Source organism: Ictalurus furcatus, chromosome 13 (assembly GCF_023375685.1).
Source record: "Ictalurus furcatus strain D&B chromosome 13, Billie_1.0, whole genome shotgun sequence".
NCBI lineage: Eukaryota > Metazoa > Chordata > Actinopteri > Siluriformes > Ictaluridae > Ictalurus > Ictalurus furcatus.
Genome location: NC_071267.1, coordinates 18,047,856 through 18,061,338, shown reverse-complemented (window position 1 = coordinate 18,061,338; position 13,483 = coordinate 18,047,856). Strand labels below are relative to the sequence as shown.

Genomic DNA, 13,483 nt, shown 5'->3' with positions numbered 1-13,483 from the left:
CAATAATTGGTTGTTTTTGTGGTTAAACATTAGCATGTACTGCAGGGGACAAATAATTTGCAGAGAGCTTCTAATTTGCATTTGGATATTGTTGATCTATAGGACATGGCCCTCTTGAATTGGTTAAGTGGAGCTTTGGCTATGGACCTGCATTTCCTGACAGTCGGGTTAAATTGGAAAGTGTGATCATGAATATAAATCACTGCTGGCGATCACTTAGACAACTGTGGAGCTCAGACAATGTTGAGGTTATGGTAGCCCTCTCTCTCGCTCACTCTCTCTCTTCTTTCTCTCTCTCTTCCTCTTTCAGTGTGTAAGTTAATTAGGCATGTTTTGTCCTCAGCTGTCTACCATTATAATTATTACAGGAGTTTGTTTGGAAAATGGAGTGGGACGACACTCTTTTTGTGCAGCCATTTAATTGCATGAGAAAATAAATTATTCGTGTAAACAGAAAAGACCTTCCTACTTGCTTGTGATGCCCCACCATCTGTATACATTCATGCAAGCTCATACACAGAGAAACATGTGCAGTCATGTGTAACAACTTTTGCAATCTCATCTGGCTTCCTTATGAGGTACCACATATGAGACATTTCTCCTGCACTTTAATAGCTTGCCATTTAGAGAGATCAGATCATGTATGTGACACCAGAACTGCAATTTCTTCTTGAACATTTTGTATTATTTTGTATTTGAGCTAGCCTTGTGTGATTCCATTATGCAGCAGCTGTCATAAAGACTGCTTTTATCAATTTTAGTGTCTAGTTGATATAACACCTGAGTCAAGTGATACAGATTTGTGTTGACATAAGGTTGTATTATGACACTTTCTGCAATGACTTACATTAGAACTTACAGATAGCTGACTTTGTAGCTCAGTATACTTCAGATCGATCAGAATGACATAATGATGATGATGCAATATGTCAATTATTAAAACCAAAATCGATTTAATTTAGTATCAGATAATTTATGTATGAAATATGTATTATTACAGTGTCATGAATGGCATTAGATTGTTTAAAAATACACACATTTATGACTTATGTTGTCATGGCATTGTATTTCTGTGTATATAGCCATATGAGCATCATAATTAAGTATAGATTTAGGTCTCTACTTACCTCAGTCTATCTGTGACTACATTTGCATTGCTTCTTTCAAATCTGAGTTGAAAAACTTTTCTCTTCACATATTTGTTTTCATTTATTGGTGTTTGTGTTACACACTTTGTAAAGCAACCTTGGGTATGAGAAAAGTGCTAGATAAATTGATCACATTAAACAAACAAACAAACGAACGAATAACAGCCTTGCGTTTAACATCTGAGTGATGGCTTTCATCTTGTCTAGGTCAGGGTGTACCTCAGCATGGCCAAGGAATTTAACATGTCATTTCAAACTGATATAACTCATCAGCACAAGTAGCAAATTAACTCCATAGCATTTATGATTCACTGCTATAAATGCCTGAATGTCAACAACATACAATCACAGACAGTCTTTTCCAAGACCTACCAAACGTGTGATCAATTTCTGGATATATTCTTGAGCCAACAATATTCCATATAAAACAGCTTAAAAGACTACTGTTCCAAAAGGTGTAACTGAACATGTTAATTGGGGTAAGTTTCCATGGAGAATATTCTGTCAGAATCCAGCAGTAGTGTCTGTGCATCTAAGTTGTGCATCTAAAAATGTGGCACCTGATATCTTGGCAGTCATCTAAGCCACTGGTAAATGAATTTTCATTTGAGTACATAAGAAGAAAGGTCGCATGTGGCTTAGTGGCAAGCACGTTCGCCTCACACTGCCAGGGTTGGGGGTTTGATGCCCACCACTTCAGTGTGTGTGTGGAGTTTGCATGCTCTCCCCGTGTTTTGGGGATTTCCTCCGGGTACTCCAGTGTCCTGCCCCAGTCCAAAGACATGCATGGTAGGCTGATTGGCATCTCCTAATTGTCTGTGGTGTGTGATTGTGCCCTGCGATGGATTGGCACCCTATCCAGGGTGTACCCCGACTTGTGCCCGATGCTCCTTGGGATAGGCTCCAGGCTCCCTGCAACCCTGAAGGATAAGCGGTATAGAAAATAAATGGATGGATATAAGAAGAAAACAAATTGTATATTTCGTTATTTCATTGCAATCACCATGCACCATTCACCATTCTGTGCCTTCCATTGTGGGGGTACAAAGTAACACTTTGTTTTCCTGCACTCTTCTCCCTCACTTTCACATATTTCCTTGATTCTTATTTGTGCTTGCGTGTCGCTGAAAAAATGTCCTAGTTTTTGGCATTTCAACACTCAGCTTCATACACTAACCAGCTTCTCAGTAAGTCTGGATGGATCCTTTCCTATATTTTATTTTCAACATCATGCGAGGTTGTTTGAATTCCCTGGCTTGTTTTAAAACTTAACTGCATTTCTTTTTGCTTTTTTTTTCTGTGCAAGCTTATCATGCAATTGGTGGCATCTTTCCTCATTCTGTCTTATTTTGATGATTGCTTGGCTAAGAATTAACTCTAGATCCAACTGTAAGCTTTCTGACAGTGTTGATGATCCATTGTGCCTGCCTGTCTCATATCATTTCTGCCTGCAAAACAACAACTAGCAATACTATGCTAATTAATACTATGCTAATTAATGAAACACAGTAATTAATTGGCCAGACTATTGGCACCTTCTATTTTTCATGACTTCACCTGTCAATGTTGTCATGCTAAATATGTCATTGGACTTATTATCCTCTGTGTTTGTCAGTGAGTTCACTTAACATTCTTAACTTCTTTCAGAGACCTGCAGCTATATAAAAAATCTTAATCTATGAAACCAGCTAACCAACAGCCAAATTCAAGTCAAATTCATTGTTGATTCAATTTACCAAGCTTGTTTCTGGCACTTCAACCTCACTCCTACCATGCCATTGCATTATTTTTAATTTTTTCACCACTGCTGGTCTGTTCTTTCTGTAGCCACCTTAATTCAGTTCTAACTTAGCTAGTGCAATATCACAAAAAGTTGTCTGGAAAACATTGTCACTGTCGTTTCTAATTAGCTTGGAAATTAAATGAAAGGCTTGAATGAAAGACGTTTCACAATGTTCATCTTATCTAGACATTTTATGAAGAACAAAACCAGATACAGTCCCCTCCAGAAAGTACTGGAACAGCAAGGTCAATTCTTTTGTTTTTGCTATGCATTGAAGACATTTGGGTTTGAGATCAAAAGATGAATTTCCTGTTCCTAATCACCCAGGTGTACTAACAATTTTAAATATCATTGGGAATATACTTCAAATATATTTTTCTCATATTAGGGTTGCCAGTAATTGTGGCACATAATAGATTTGTTATTAAACACATTTATACAATGATTGATTTATGTTTTTCACTTGGATTAAATAAAAGGATGTTTAAAATACATTTAAGAGTGGACTTGAAATGCATTTCAAAACAAAACCACCGATTTCTTATGGGTTACAATGCATAGACTGATATAACGACTTAACAACAGCAATGTAATGGAAGAAAAACAAAACAGTCAAAATTATAATATCTATCTTTATATGCAACTCTGGTTTCCTCCCCCAGTCCAAAGACATGCATTGTCGGCTGATTGGCATCTAAAATTGTCCATTGTGTGTGAATGCATGTGTGAGTGTGTATGCAATTGTGTCCAGCCAATGTGTCCCACATCTTGTGCTCTGAGCACCCTTGGGATAGGCACCAGGCTCCCCATGACCCTGTGTATGATAAGTGGTACAGGGAATGACTGGATGGATGGATATTTATATGTAGCCAAAATTCAGCTAATAGCTCATTTGGAAATCTGAATTAAATTTCTGTGCGATTAATTAAGCTGGGTAATCCGTTTCGATAGTGGAATGATGAGAGTGTAAACTTTTAACTTGCTATTTTCACAATATGAATCATGGTGTACTCTGCATGAGTGCATCATGACAAAGCTGATCAAAGTGGCAGTGTGAAATAACACAAATTCTTGATTTCTGTTTTATAAGGACAATTTACTATGTTTTGCTGAGAGTGGTACAATTTAAAACTTATTAAAATGACAATTGGAGCGATCAGATTACCATGCTGGATGTTAGATTCTCATTATATTATTCTTAAGCTTCTTAGATGAATTTGGTTTGGAGTAGATGCAGTGTGCTTGTAAATTGTCTAAACAATATGTGTAATACAATATTTATGATTGCTGAATTTAAAAGCCATGAAAGATATGATCTTTATGTCCATTTAATGTAACATCTACAAATATAAATTATTCAGCATAGAATAGGGGAAATGATACTTAATTATAAGTTTAGGATGCACTTTCTCCAGGTTCTACCTGGTTAAGCCACAGCTTTCAACTCATTACTTCAGAATCAGTTGTGTTTAGAGCAAGCAAAACTCTCAAATGTGTAAGGTGTACTCCAGGCCCAGGACTGGAAACCTGTGCTCTATAGTATTATTTAGACCAATGGTAGGTATCACCATTATACCAAAAGTTCATCTGCCTCAGAGAACCTCTAAGGGTTCAGTCATAGTACCCTTAAAGGTTCTCTGAAGCAGATGAACAGTTGGATTAATGGTGAGATCCCACATATAATCCTATATATTCCTATCAAAAATTAAAAAGGCTTTCAAGTAGAAGGTTTTTTAGAAATCTAAGAACCCTCAACTATCCAATGACCTCTTGAAGAACCCTTGAAAGAGTGTGGTCAATTTCAACAGATCAATAACAATCTGGAATCAGAGTGAATTTATTTGGATTGATTATGCATGCTTGGCATAAATCTACATTAATATAAATCAACATTTTGTGTCAGTGTTGATTTACTATTTGTAATTTTAAAGACTATGCTAGGTGTTGGTCACAAAAACCAGCATGGTGCACTGTAACATTGTAAATGAAGTATACTGATATTTTCCAAAAGCTTGCCAAATAGTACATTGACATAACCATAACCTGCACTCACTGATATAATTTTTGTCATCATTCCCTGTCTCAGCTCATCATTCCCTGTCTCAGCTCATCATTCCCTCTTGTAATCAACTTATTGTTTCTCATTAACAAAATCTGTCTCACACCATTGCATTCTGTTTAACTATATCTACATTTCTGCAGCATGTATACTAAAAACAAAGAATAGTCCCCAGTTGTGGTTAGAGAGGTAGAGAGAATGACAGTAGGAGAGATATGGAAACTCATTAGGTTGATGTTCTGTTCAAGTAGTTTGCTTTCAGTGCTCCAGATTGCAGTTACTAGATAGGACTCATACTCTGCAGTCTAAGTGCCAGAACCTCACCTTAATTTCCCCATTAAAAGCCCATCTGTGGGAATGGGCTCCTAAGCACTCTGAGAGTGTACTGTGCAACCAGACAGCCTGAATGGCCTGCACTCAAAACACACTAATTTAATCTAATCTCATCTTTGTTCCACACATCTTTCATGTTCTTATCTTTATATTACTCAACTAAATCTGCCAATATTTCATATTATTTTCTTCATTTTTTCACATTATTGTTCTTCCTCATCTTTTGTCTCTGTGATTAATGAGGTGTTCATTTTTCTGCTTGTTTCACTCATCCTGTTATTTTCACTTCAATCTCTCACGCTCTCACGCTCTCTCTCTCTCAGACAGCACAGCTAGTATTGTAGCGAGACGGCGCCGTTTCCACAGATTGACTCAGGAGATATATGAGCTGCCCGTGGTGGTGTGGGATGGAGGTGAGCCCCTACTGAGCAGCACCAGCACACTAACCCTGCATGTGTGCCAGTGTCAGCGAGGTACCCAGTACAAAATCTGTCAGGGCGAGGCTTTCCTTTCTTCTGCAGGCCTCAGCACTGGCGCGCTTATCGCCATCCTGCTGTGTGTGCTAATACTGCTGGGTAAGTCCTCATCCACACCCTGCAATTCCACCTTTAAACTCTAGTCATAGTTAACACTGCCTGTTTTTAGCTTTTGAGTGGGTTACTTCTATTTTTAAATGTTTAATTTGAACACTGAATTATTAGCCTCACTGTGAAACACATCCTGCAAACAATAAGTCTAATTTAACAAGGACTCTTATAAACACAGGAGGTCAAGCACAAAGTGGTGGACATTAAATTTAGAAATTTAATTGTCTAGTACCTGTTAACCACTGATTTGTGTCATACATAGATGTTCATGTCAATTCTGTTGACTTTTTTAGCACATTAAAATCATAGAAATTAAATATTTGTCTATGGCGTAAACTCATATATAATTATATTAAACCAGGTTGTTCAAACAACATGCAGATTATTTGTTAGCCTTACTCTAATGTACATCCCAATCTCATGTGAAAAGTTTTATGAAATCTAGTTGGATTTCCTATAAATGTAGATGTGTGCAAACCTGGTAGCCAACTACAAGAAACGTCTGACCTCTGTGATTGCCAACAAGGGTTTTGCCACCCAGTATTAAGTCATGTTTTGCAGAGGGGTCACATACTTATTTCCCTCATTAAAATGCAAATCAATTTATAACATTTTTGACATGCGTTTTTCTGGATTTTTTTGTTGTTATTCTGTCTCTCACTGTTCAAATAAATCTACCATTAAAATTATAGACTGATCATTTCTTTGTCAGTGGGCAAACGTACAAAATCAGCAGGGGATCAAATACTTTTTTCCCTCACTATATATATATATATATATATATATATATATATATATATATATATATATATATATATATACAGTTTCCTTCACATTCTGTTCATATTTGAAAAGACTTTTAGAAAGATGCACATTTTAAGCAATGATAATTGTTTTCAAATAGCATAATTGACTAATACTGCCATGTGCACTAGGACTTGAAAACCACTTAGTGGTTAGACCACATTTTCATGTCGGTACACTTGTGACCTTTTATTATAGCACAGATTATATTGGCTGTGTGGAACATAGAATACCTTTCTTCCTTTAAGCTGTACTTAAAATATCCATTCTCTACAGCCAGCCTGAACTGATCAATATCCAATATGGTCATGGGTTGTAGATATTTTATCCTGGATATTTACCTCTGGACATTTGTTTTGCAAGTGGGATGGGGAATATTTGGTCTAGGTTTCAATACTGTTAAGACAGCATTTATAGGGTCATAACCTCATTAAAGGTCACCTTTGCACATTGGCATAATAGTATTACTTTTACTTAATGCTGTTTCTCTTCACCGCTGACAGAAACCTCCAGGCATGTTGGTAAATTCCATTATAAGCACAACAGGTGCAATTAGAGCACTTTCAGAAAACAACAGTGCACCAGCAAAAAGAGGGCAGATTTTGACATGGAGGCCAATGTCCAACATAAATAAACCTGTGGAGTGCTGGGATTGCAGGAAAGTGTGTGTGTGTTGGGGAGGGGGGGTGGTAAGGGCTCTGTTATTGTCCCTGTACAGTAAGGTATGAAGGTTACACATATTCCTAGACTGGGCCATATACATATGCAGTGGGTCAGATGAGCTGCGGTCATCCAGAACCAGGGCAGTATCTGAATTATAATAGCAAGATAAAACAGAAAAGCGATGAACACCAACTAAGTTGTGCATGTGAATGTAAATTGTCTGTGGATGATGTTTCGTCGTTTTCACTTGGTGTTCTTTGCAGTGATTATTAATGTGTCCAAGACTACAATTTAGGCTATATTTTCTATATGGCAAAGCAGCAATAATGTGAATCGATTAAGAGAGCGAAATAAAGCTTGAGATGGAGAGTTGAAGAGAAGGGCATCACTGAGGAATAGTTAAAGTGAGTACCACACATTCACAGAAAGAGACAGTGAGAGCAAGAATTATTGCACAAGAAAGCCACTGAATCAGTGCCACATATATATATATATATATAGAGAGAGAGAGAGAGAGAGAGAGAGAGAGAGAGAGAGAGAGAGTTAGTCAGAGTATTTAAACTCAGACAGCTAAGTGGGGGAAGTAAATAAAGCACTGGTAGAAACTGAAAGAACAGGTGGGAGGCTAGAAATGTGAGAATTACCAAAAAAAGGTGCAGAGGCTGTGGGCAGTAAAAGATAAGGAGAACATGCCTAGCTTGTCACAGGCCAATGACCACTATTAAAATGTACAAGACCTGAAAACAGAGGCACAAATTGATTATCCTCCCCGTTCCCTTCCTCTTTCCATCACTTGTCTATTCCCTCTGTGGCTCTGCACTGAATGGATGAGTCAGCTTTTCAAGGACTAGAAAGTTCAAGCAAGTTCAATCATACCAGCCCTTTTAGGATAAATATATCCCAAAGCCTGGTATTCCAAAACAAGTCAGCTCCTCCATAAAATAACACATCTTTCTGCCTAACGCTCTTAGCAAAATCTGCATGACAATAAAGTATAATAAAAAGAAGCAGCCTCAAATATGGCACAAATGCATTTAGCTGTTTTTTCTCCAGCTGTAGTGCTCTAGTTTACTGTAACTTCATTAAGGAAAATGAAATCTTTTCAAGCACTCACTGCAAAAAGAATAAAGAGTTATCTTTACATTGAGTGTAATTGTACCTCAGTGGCTTAATGATGCTTGATTTTATAATTCAATGTAGAGAATAATAGAATTCACAGTGTCTTTGTGCTGATGCTTTTTGTATTTAAATTAGTGTAGTGATTTTCTAATGCAATGTTGTAGTCTGAACTGATTATTAAAGGAAGGTATATGACCAGGGGGTTATTTTATAACCAGGTATATAACCAGGGGTTAATTTTTCCTCTGTTAATTCCCTGATATTTATGCAAATTATGCAGCCCTCAGGGTAAATATTTTATATGAGAAACCAGCAATAATGTTAATTATTGTTGTTGTCAATAATTGGCATCCATGCTAAATACAGCTAATGTGTTTATAAACTTACAGGTCCCAGAGCCGCATTGCTCTATTAGAGCCCTGCATCCTAATGCAATATCAAAGAACTATTATTCACTTCCATTGGTCTTTGTTTCATAATTTTCTCAACAATGCACATGTGTTGTTCGGGTAATGTTTGAATGCTAATTTAATATGCAGTGGCTTTCCAGCTTGGCAAACCTTTAACTTCCTGTAATATAAATTCAGTATAAGGAATAATGTTAGTAAATGTATTTCAATGTAAGTTTCTAGTGGATTTTAATATATTCTTTATTTGGAGACTTGTGATTAGGTTATATAAAGTAATTGGTCAGTGGATGTTGCTCTGTTCTTGTTCCCTTGATGTTCTTTGCAATGATTATTAAAAGGTAATGATTTTCTATTTCTAATCTAATATTTTTGATAAATAAAAAAATGGTTATTATGGCACTATCATGGTATTATCGTATCGCGGTCAGGGTCACTTTGAATCTGGACTCTATCCCAGGAGCACTAGGCGTGAGATGGCAATACACCCTGAATGGGACTTCAGTCCATTAAAGAGCTCTTTTTATCTATCATCTGTCATATCTTATAGTTTTGATATTACTACTTTTCCATTTATAATAAACCTTTTATACACATTTATGCCTTTCCTGTTTTATTTAGAACAGATATGCAGGTTACCACCTATTACACTAATATTATTAGCCAGATGGCTTTTGCTGAACTGTAGCTTAACCCGAAGTGTGTTACTGCTTGTTTGAAATTAAACATAAGTGTTTGTTGCTTACAAATGCAAACATTTTATATCTTAAATTAATGCAAAGTGAGCACTAATATTTCTATTTGTAATTTCAGCAATCGTGATTCTGTTCATCACTTTGCGGCGAAGCAAGAAAGAGCCACTGATTATCTCAGAGGAAGATGTTCGTGAAAATGTGGTTACCTATGATGATGAAGGCGGAGGTGAGGAAGACACTGAGGCTTTTGACATAATTGCTCTGCGCAATCCTGAAGCTGCTGAAGAGCTCAAGTTCCGGCGAGATGTTCGGCCCGAGGGGGGTTATCGCAGGTCAACAAGGAGACCCTGCCACTATGGTTGTAACCGTCATAGTCCCAGCTCACTGGAGACAGATGGGGATACAGATGTCCATGACTTCATCAAACAGAGACTAGCAGAGGCAGACCAGGATACTAGTGTACCCCCTTACGATTCGCTACAGACTTACGCATATGAAGGTCAAGGGTCGCCGGCAGGATCCATCAGTTCCCTAGGCTCAGCTGGAAACCTTTCTGAACAGAACTACAGCACCTTGGATGAGTGGGGTCCAGAATTAAAAAAACTAGCTGAACTCTCTGGGGAGGAAGCAGATATGGAACATGAACCAAATGCAAATGAGCCTGATGAACGCACTTAATTTTTTAGACTGTTTAAAAAAACTTTGAACACACACATGTGCACACACACATACACACACACACACACACAAATAACAGAGCTAAACTGCTCTCTTTTGCTATCATGGATGTCATTGTTTTATCAATAAAGTGAAACATTTTCAGACTGTTATCCTGCTGAAAAGACCTGCATTTTTCTTCTCGTAACGTTGGAGGAGATCAATTTGAGGAGGAAAACTTAAAAAGAAAAACAACAATAGAAAAAGTTCAATATTTTCCCTGGTGTATATTTTTTATTGCTCAATAAAGTCCTAAATGTGGACACATGGATATATGTGATAAAAAGTGTAACTAATCATTTTCTGTCTAGAATAAATTGACAGTCTAGAGTACTATGGGGAAAACCAATTTTCAGGGTTATTGCTGACATAAAATAAGTATTTTTGTAATACTTTGTAATACAGTAGCTATTGCATAGGTGCAGGATAGCTTGTGTTATTCATTTTTTGAGTTTTACAATATGATGTGCATAATTCACCCAGCATATTCTGTTGTTAGGCTAATATATGGCGCCTAGGAAGCCCACAACATTAATAAATGTTAATGCATGAGAGCAGTATACATTTTTCAAACATGTCTTCAGAGACTATAACAACAGCCTTCATTGATGACATGTTCAGGCGCATTATAATAATATATCTTTTGATTAGCACTTCCGTATCGGTGTTAATTATTACACATAAAGTTTCCTTTTATTACATCCAGATAGGCTCCTCAGGCACTAGCTTCTCTTTCAGCCCTTGTGTTTTAGGTAGACTAGACAAATGAAAGGAGGCATTAATGAATATTAGTGTTTATGTACATGCATGTATGTCTGTCAAATGGAACAGTCCCTGTTGAACAGCATCTCTAGCTAGAAAGCTTGACATAATCTAGAATTGATTTACTTCATACGCACACATTGGGGCTCATGTATCACGCTGGATTTAGAATGTATTTCATATACAGTGGCAAGAAAAAGTTTGTGAACCTTTTGGAATTTCATGGTTTTCTACATAAATTTGTCAAAAATGTGATCTGATCTTCATCTAAGTCAAGGGTATTGACAAATATAATGTGCCTAAAATAATAACACAAAATAAATTCTGATCCCTCATGTCTTTATTGAACACACTCATTCAACATTCAAAATGGCAGTGGAAAAAGTAAGTGAACCCTTAGAATTAATAACTGGTTGACCCCCCTTGGCAGCAATAAACTCAACCAGGTGCTTCCTGTAGCTGTGGATCAAACCTGCACATCGTTCAGGAGGAATTTTCTTCCTGGCAGAACTGCTTTAGCTTTGTCATATTCTTTGGACGTCTCATGTGTATGGCTTTCTTCAAGTCATTCCATAGCATCTCTATTGGGTTGAGGTCTGGGCTCTGACTTGGTTACTCCAAAAGGCGGATTTTGTTTTTCTGAAGCCATTCTTTTGTGCACTTGCTCCGGTGTTTTGGGTCGTTGTCCTGTTACATTACCCAACTTCTACACAGTTTCAGCTGACGTACAGACATTCTCACATTATCCTGAAGAATTGTCTGATATACTTGGGATTTCATCTTCCCCTCAATGATTGCAAGCTGGCCAGGCCCTGCTGCAGCAAAGCAGGCCCAAATCATGATGTTTCCTCCACCACACTTTACAGCTGGGATGATGTTTTGGGATTATGATGATATGCTGTGCCCTTTCTACGCCAGATGTAGTGCTGTGTGGTTTTTCCAAATAGTTCAATTTTAGTTTCATCAGTCCACAAAACATTTTGCCAATACCGCTGTGGAGTGTCAATGTGCTCTTTTGCAAACTTCAGGCATGCAGCAATGTTCTTTTTAGTAAGCAGTGGCTTCCTTCGTGGTGTCCTGCCATAGATACCCTGCTTGTTAAATGTTTTACGTATTTTAGACTCATGAACAGAGATGTTAGTCAGTTCCAACGATGCCTTCAAATCTTTGGCTGTCATTTGGGGTTGTTTCTTTACCTCCTTGATGAGTCTTCGATGTGCTCTTGGTGTCATTTTGACTAGGTGCCAAAATTCTTGATAGAGTAGCAACAGTCCCAAAGTGTCTTCATTTGTAAAATATTTGCCTAACTGAAGACTGGTGAATTTCTAAAGTCTTTGAAATCACTTTGTGACCATTGCCAGCTTTATGTAAATCAACAATTCTTGATCGCAGATCCTCTGAAAGCTATCGAGGCATGGCTCACATAAGCGTGTACTTCTTGTGCACAGCAAACTCCAAAAGTTTGAGGGGTTTTTATCAGTCAAAGTAGCTGTAGTCCACACCTCCAAACTCATTTTCTTAACGAGACTCCAGGTGTGCAAAAAAAAAAAAAAAAAGCTTTTTTCAGGTCATTAACTCAAGGGTTCACATACTTTTTTCACAAGCACTGAGTTTTTTTTGGTTGTTCTCAATAAAGACATGAAAGATCCGAATTTTTTTTTGTGTTATTATTTTAGACACATTACATTTGTCAATACCCTTGACTTAGATGAAGATCAGATCACATTTTATGACAAATTTATGCAGAAAACCATGAAATTCCAAAAGGTTCACATACTTTTTCTTGCCACTGTATGTAGGTACCTCCCAAAAATGCAGCTGAATAAATGGCATGTTTGCTACATATTTGGGTAAATTCAATGGAAAACTACATTTCACATAATCCTTTGCTTTAGGGTGAGTTGTAATTTGTTTTCAGTGGAGTAGTCTAAGCCAATACGTTTCCTGTTTAATTATACTCGTACCCAATCAATGATCACCTTTGGAGAGTGGAGAAAAGAGAGGGAGGAGTTGGAGGAGAAGTGAAGCGCACTTGGAGGGAATGACATGCAGGAGTTTTAATGCCGAGGTGACGATGTTTGTAGACTAAAGTACTGTTACAGTAGTGGCACAAATATCATTTTGTTCAGCTAAGAGTCATGTGCAACTAGCAGTTTGGTAACTTTGTGAACCATAGGTTTAAGTGAAGTGCAGCTAGCAGTTATCTGTGTTTGTTGTTTTGCACTATCTTGAAAAGGGCTAAGTATAAACTGTAACCCGTGGACGTTTAAGCTAATGTTGTCGTGAGAGACGGACAGCTGTAACCACCAGCCGCAGTTTTCACCGTGGAACTGAAGGGACAAGGACTGTGGGGAATTGTTCTAAGTAGCACGGTAACTACGCCTGTGTAAGAAGGGACTCTACCGC

General features: G+C 37.5%; 1 protein-coding gene across 3 annotated transcripts in view; it reads left to right on the top strand.

Moving 5' to 3' along the window:
* The window catches only part of LOC128617546 (cadherin-18), a 137,348-nt gene extending 124,757 nt beyond the window's left edge, over nucleotides 1-12,591 (top strand). For all 3 annotated transcript variants that reach the window (XM_053640703.1, XM_053640705.1, XM_053640704.1), the window contains 2 exons: nucleotides 5,647-5,898; nucleotides 9,717-12,591. In XM_053640703.1, the coding sequence (XP_053496678.1) occupies nucleotides 5,647-5,898; nucleotides 9,717-10,276 (812 nt within the window). In that variant the 3' untranslated portion in view covers nucleotides 10,277-12,591. The remainder of the gene's footprint in view (nucleotides 1-5,646; nucleotides 5,899-9,716) is intronic.
* The last annotated feature ends 892 nt before the right edge of the window (nucleotides 12,592-13,483 follow it).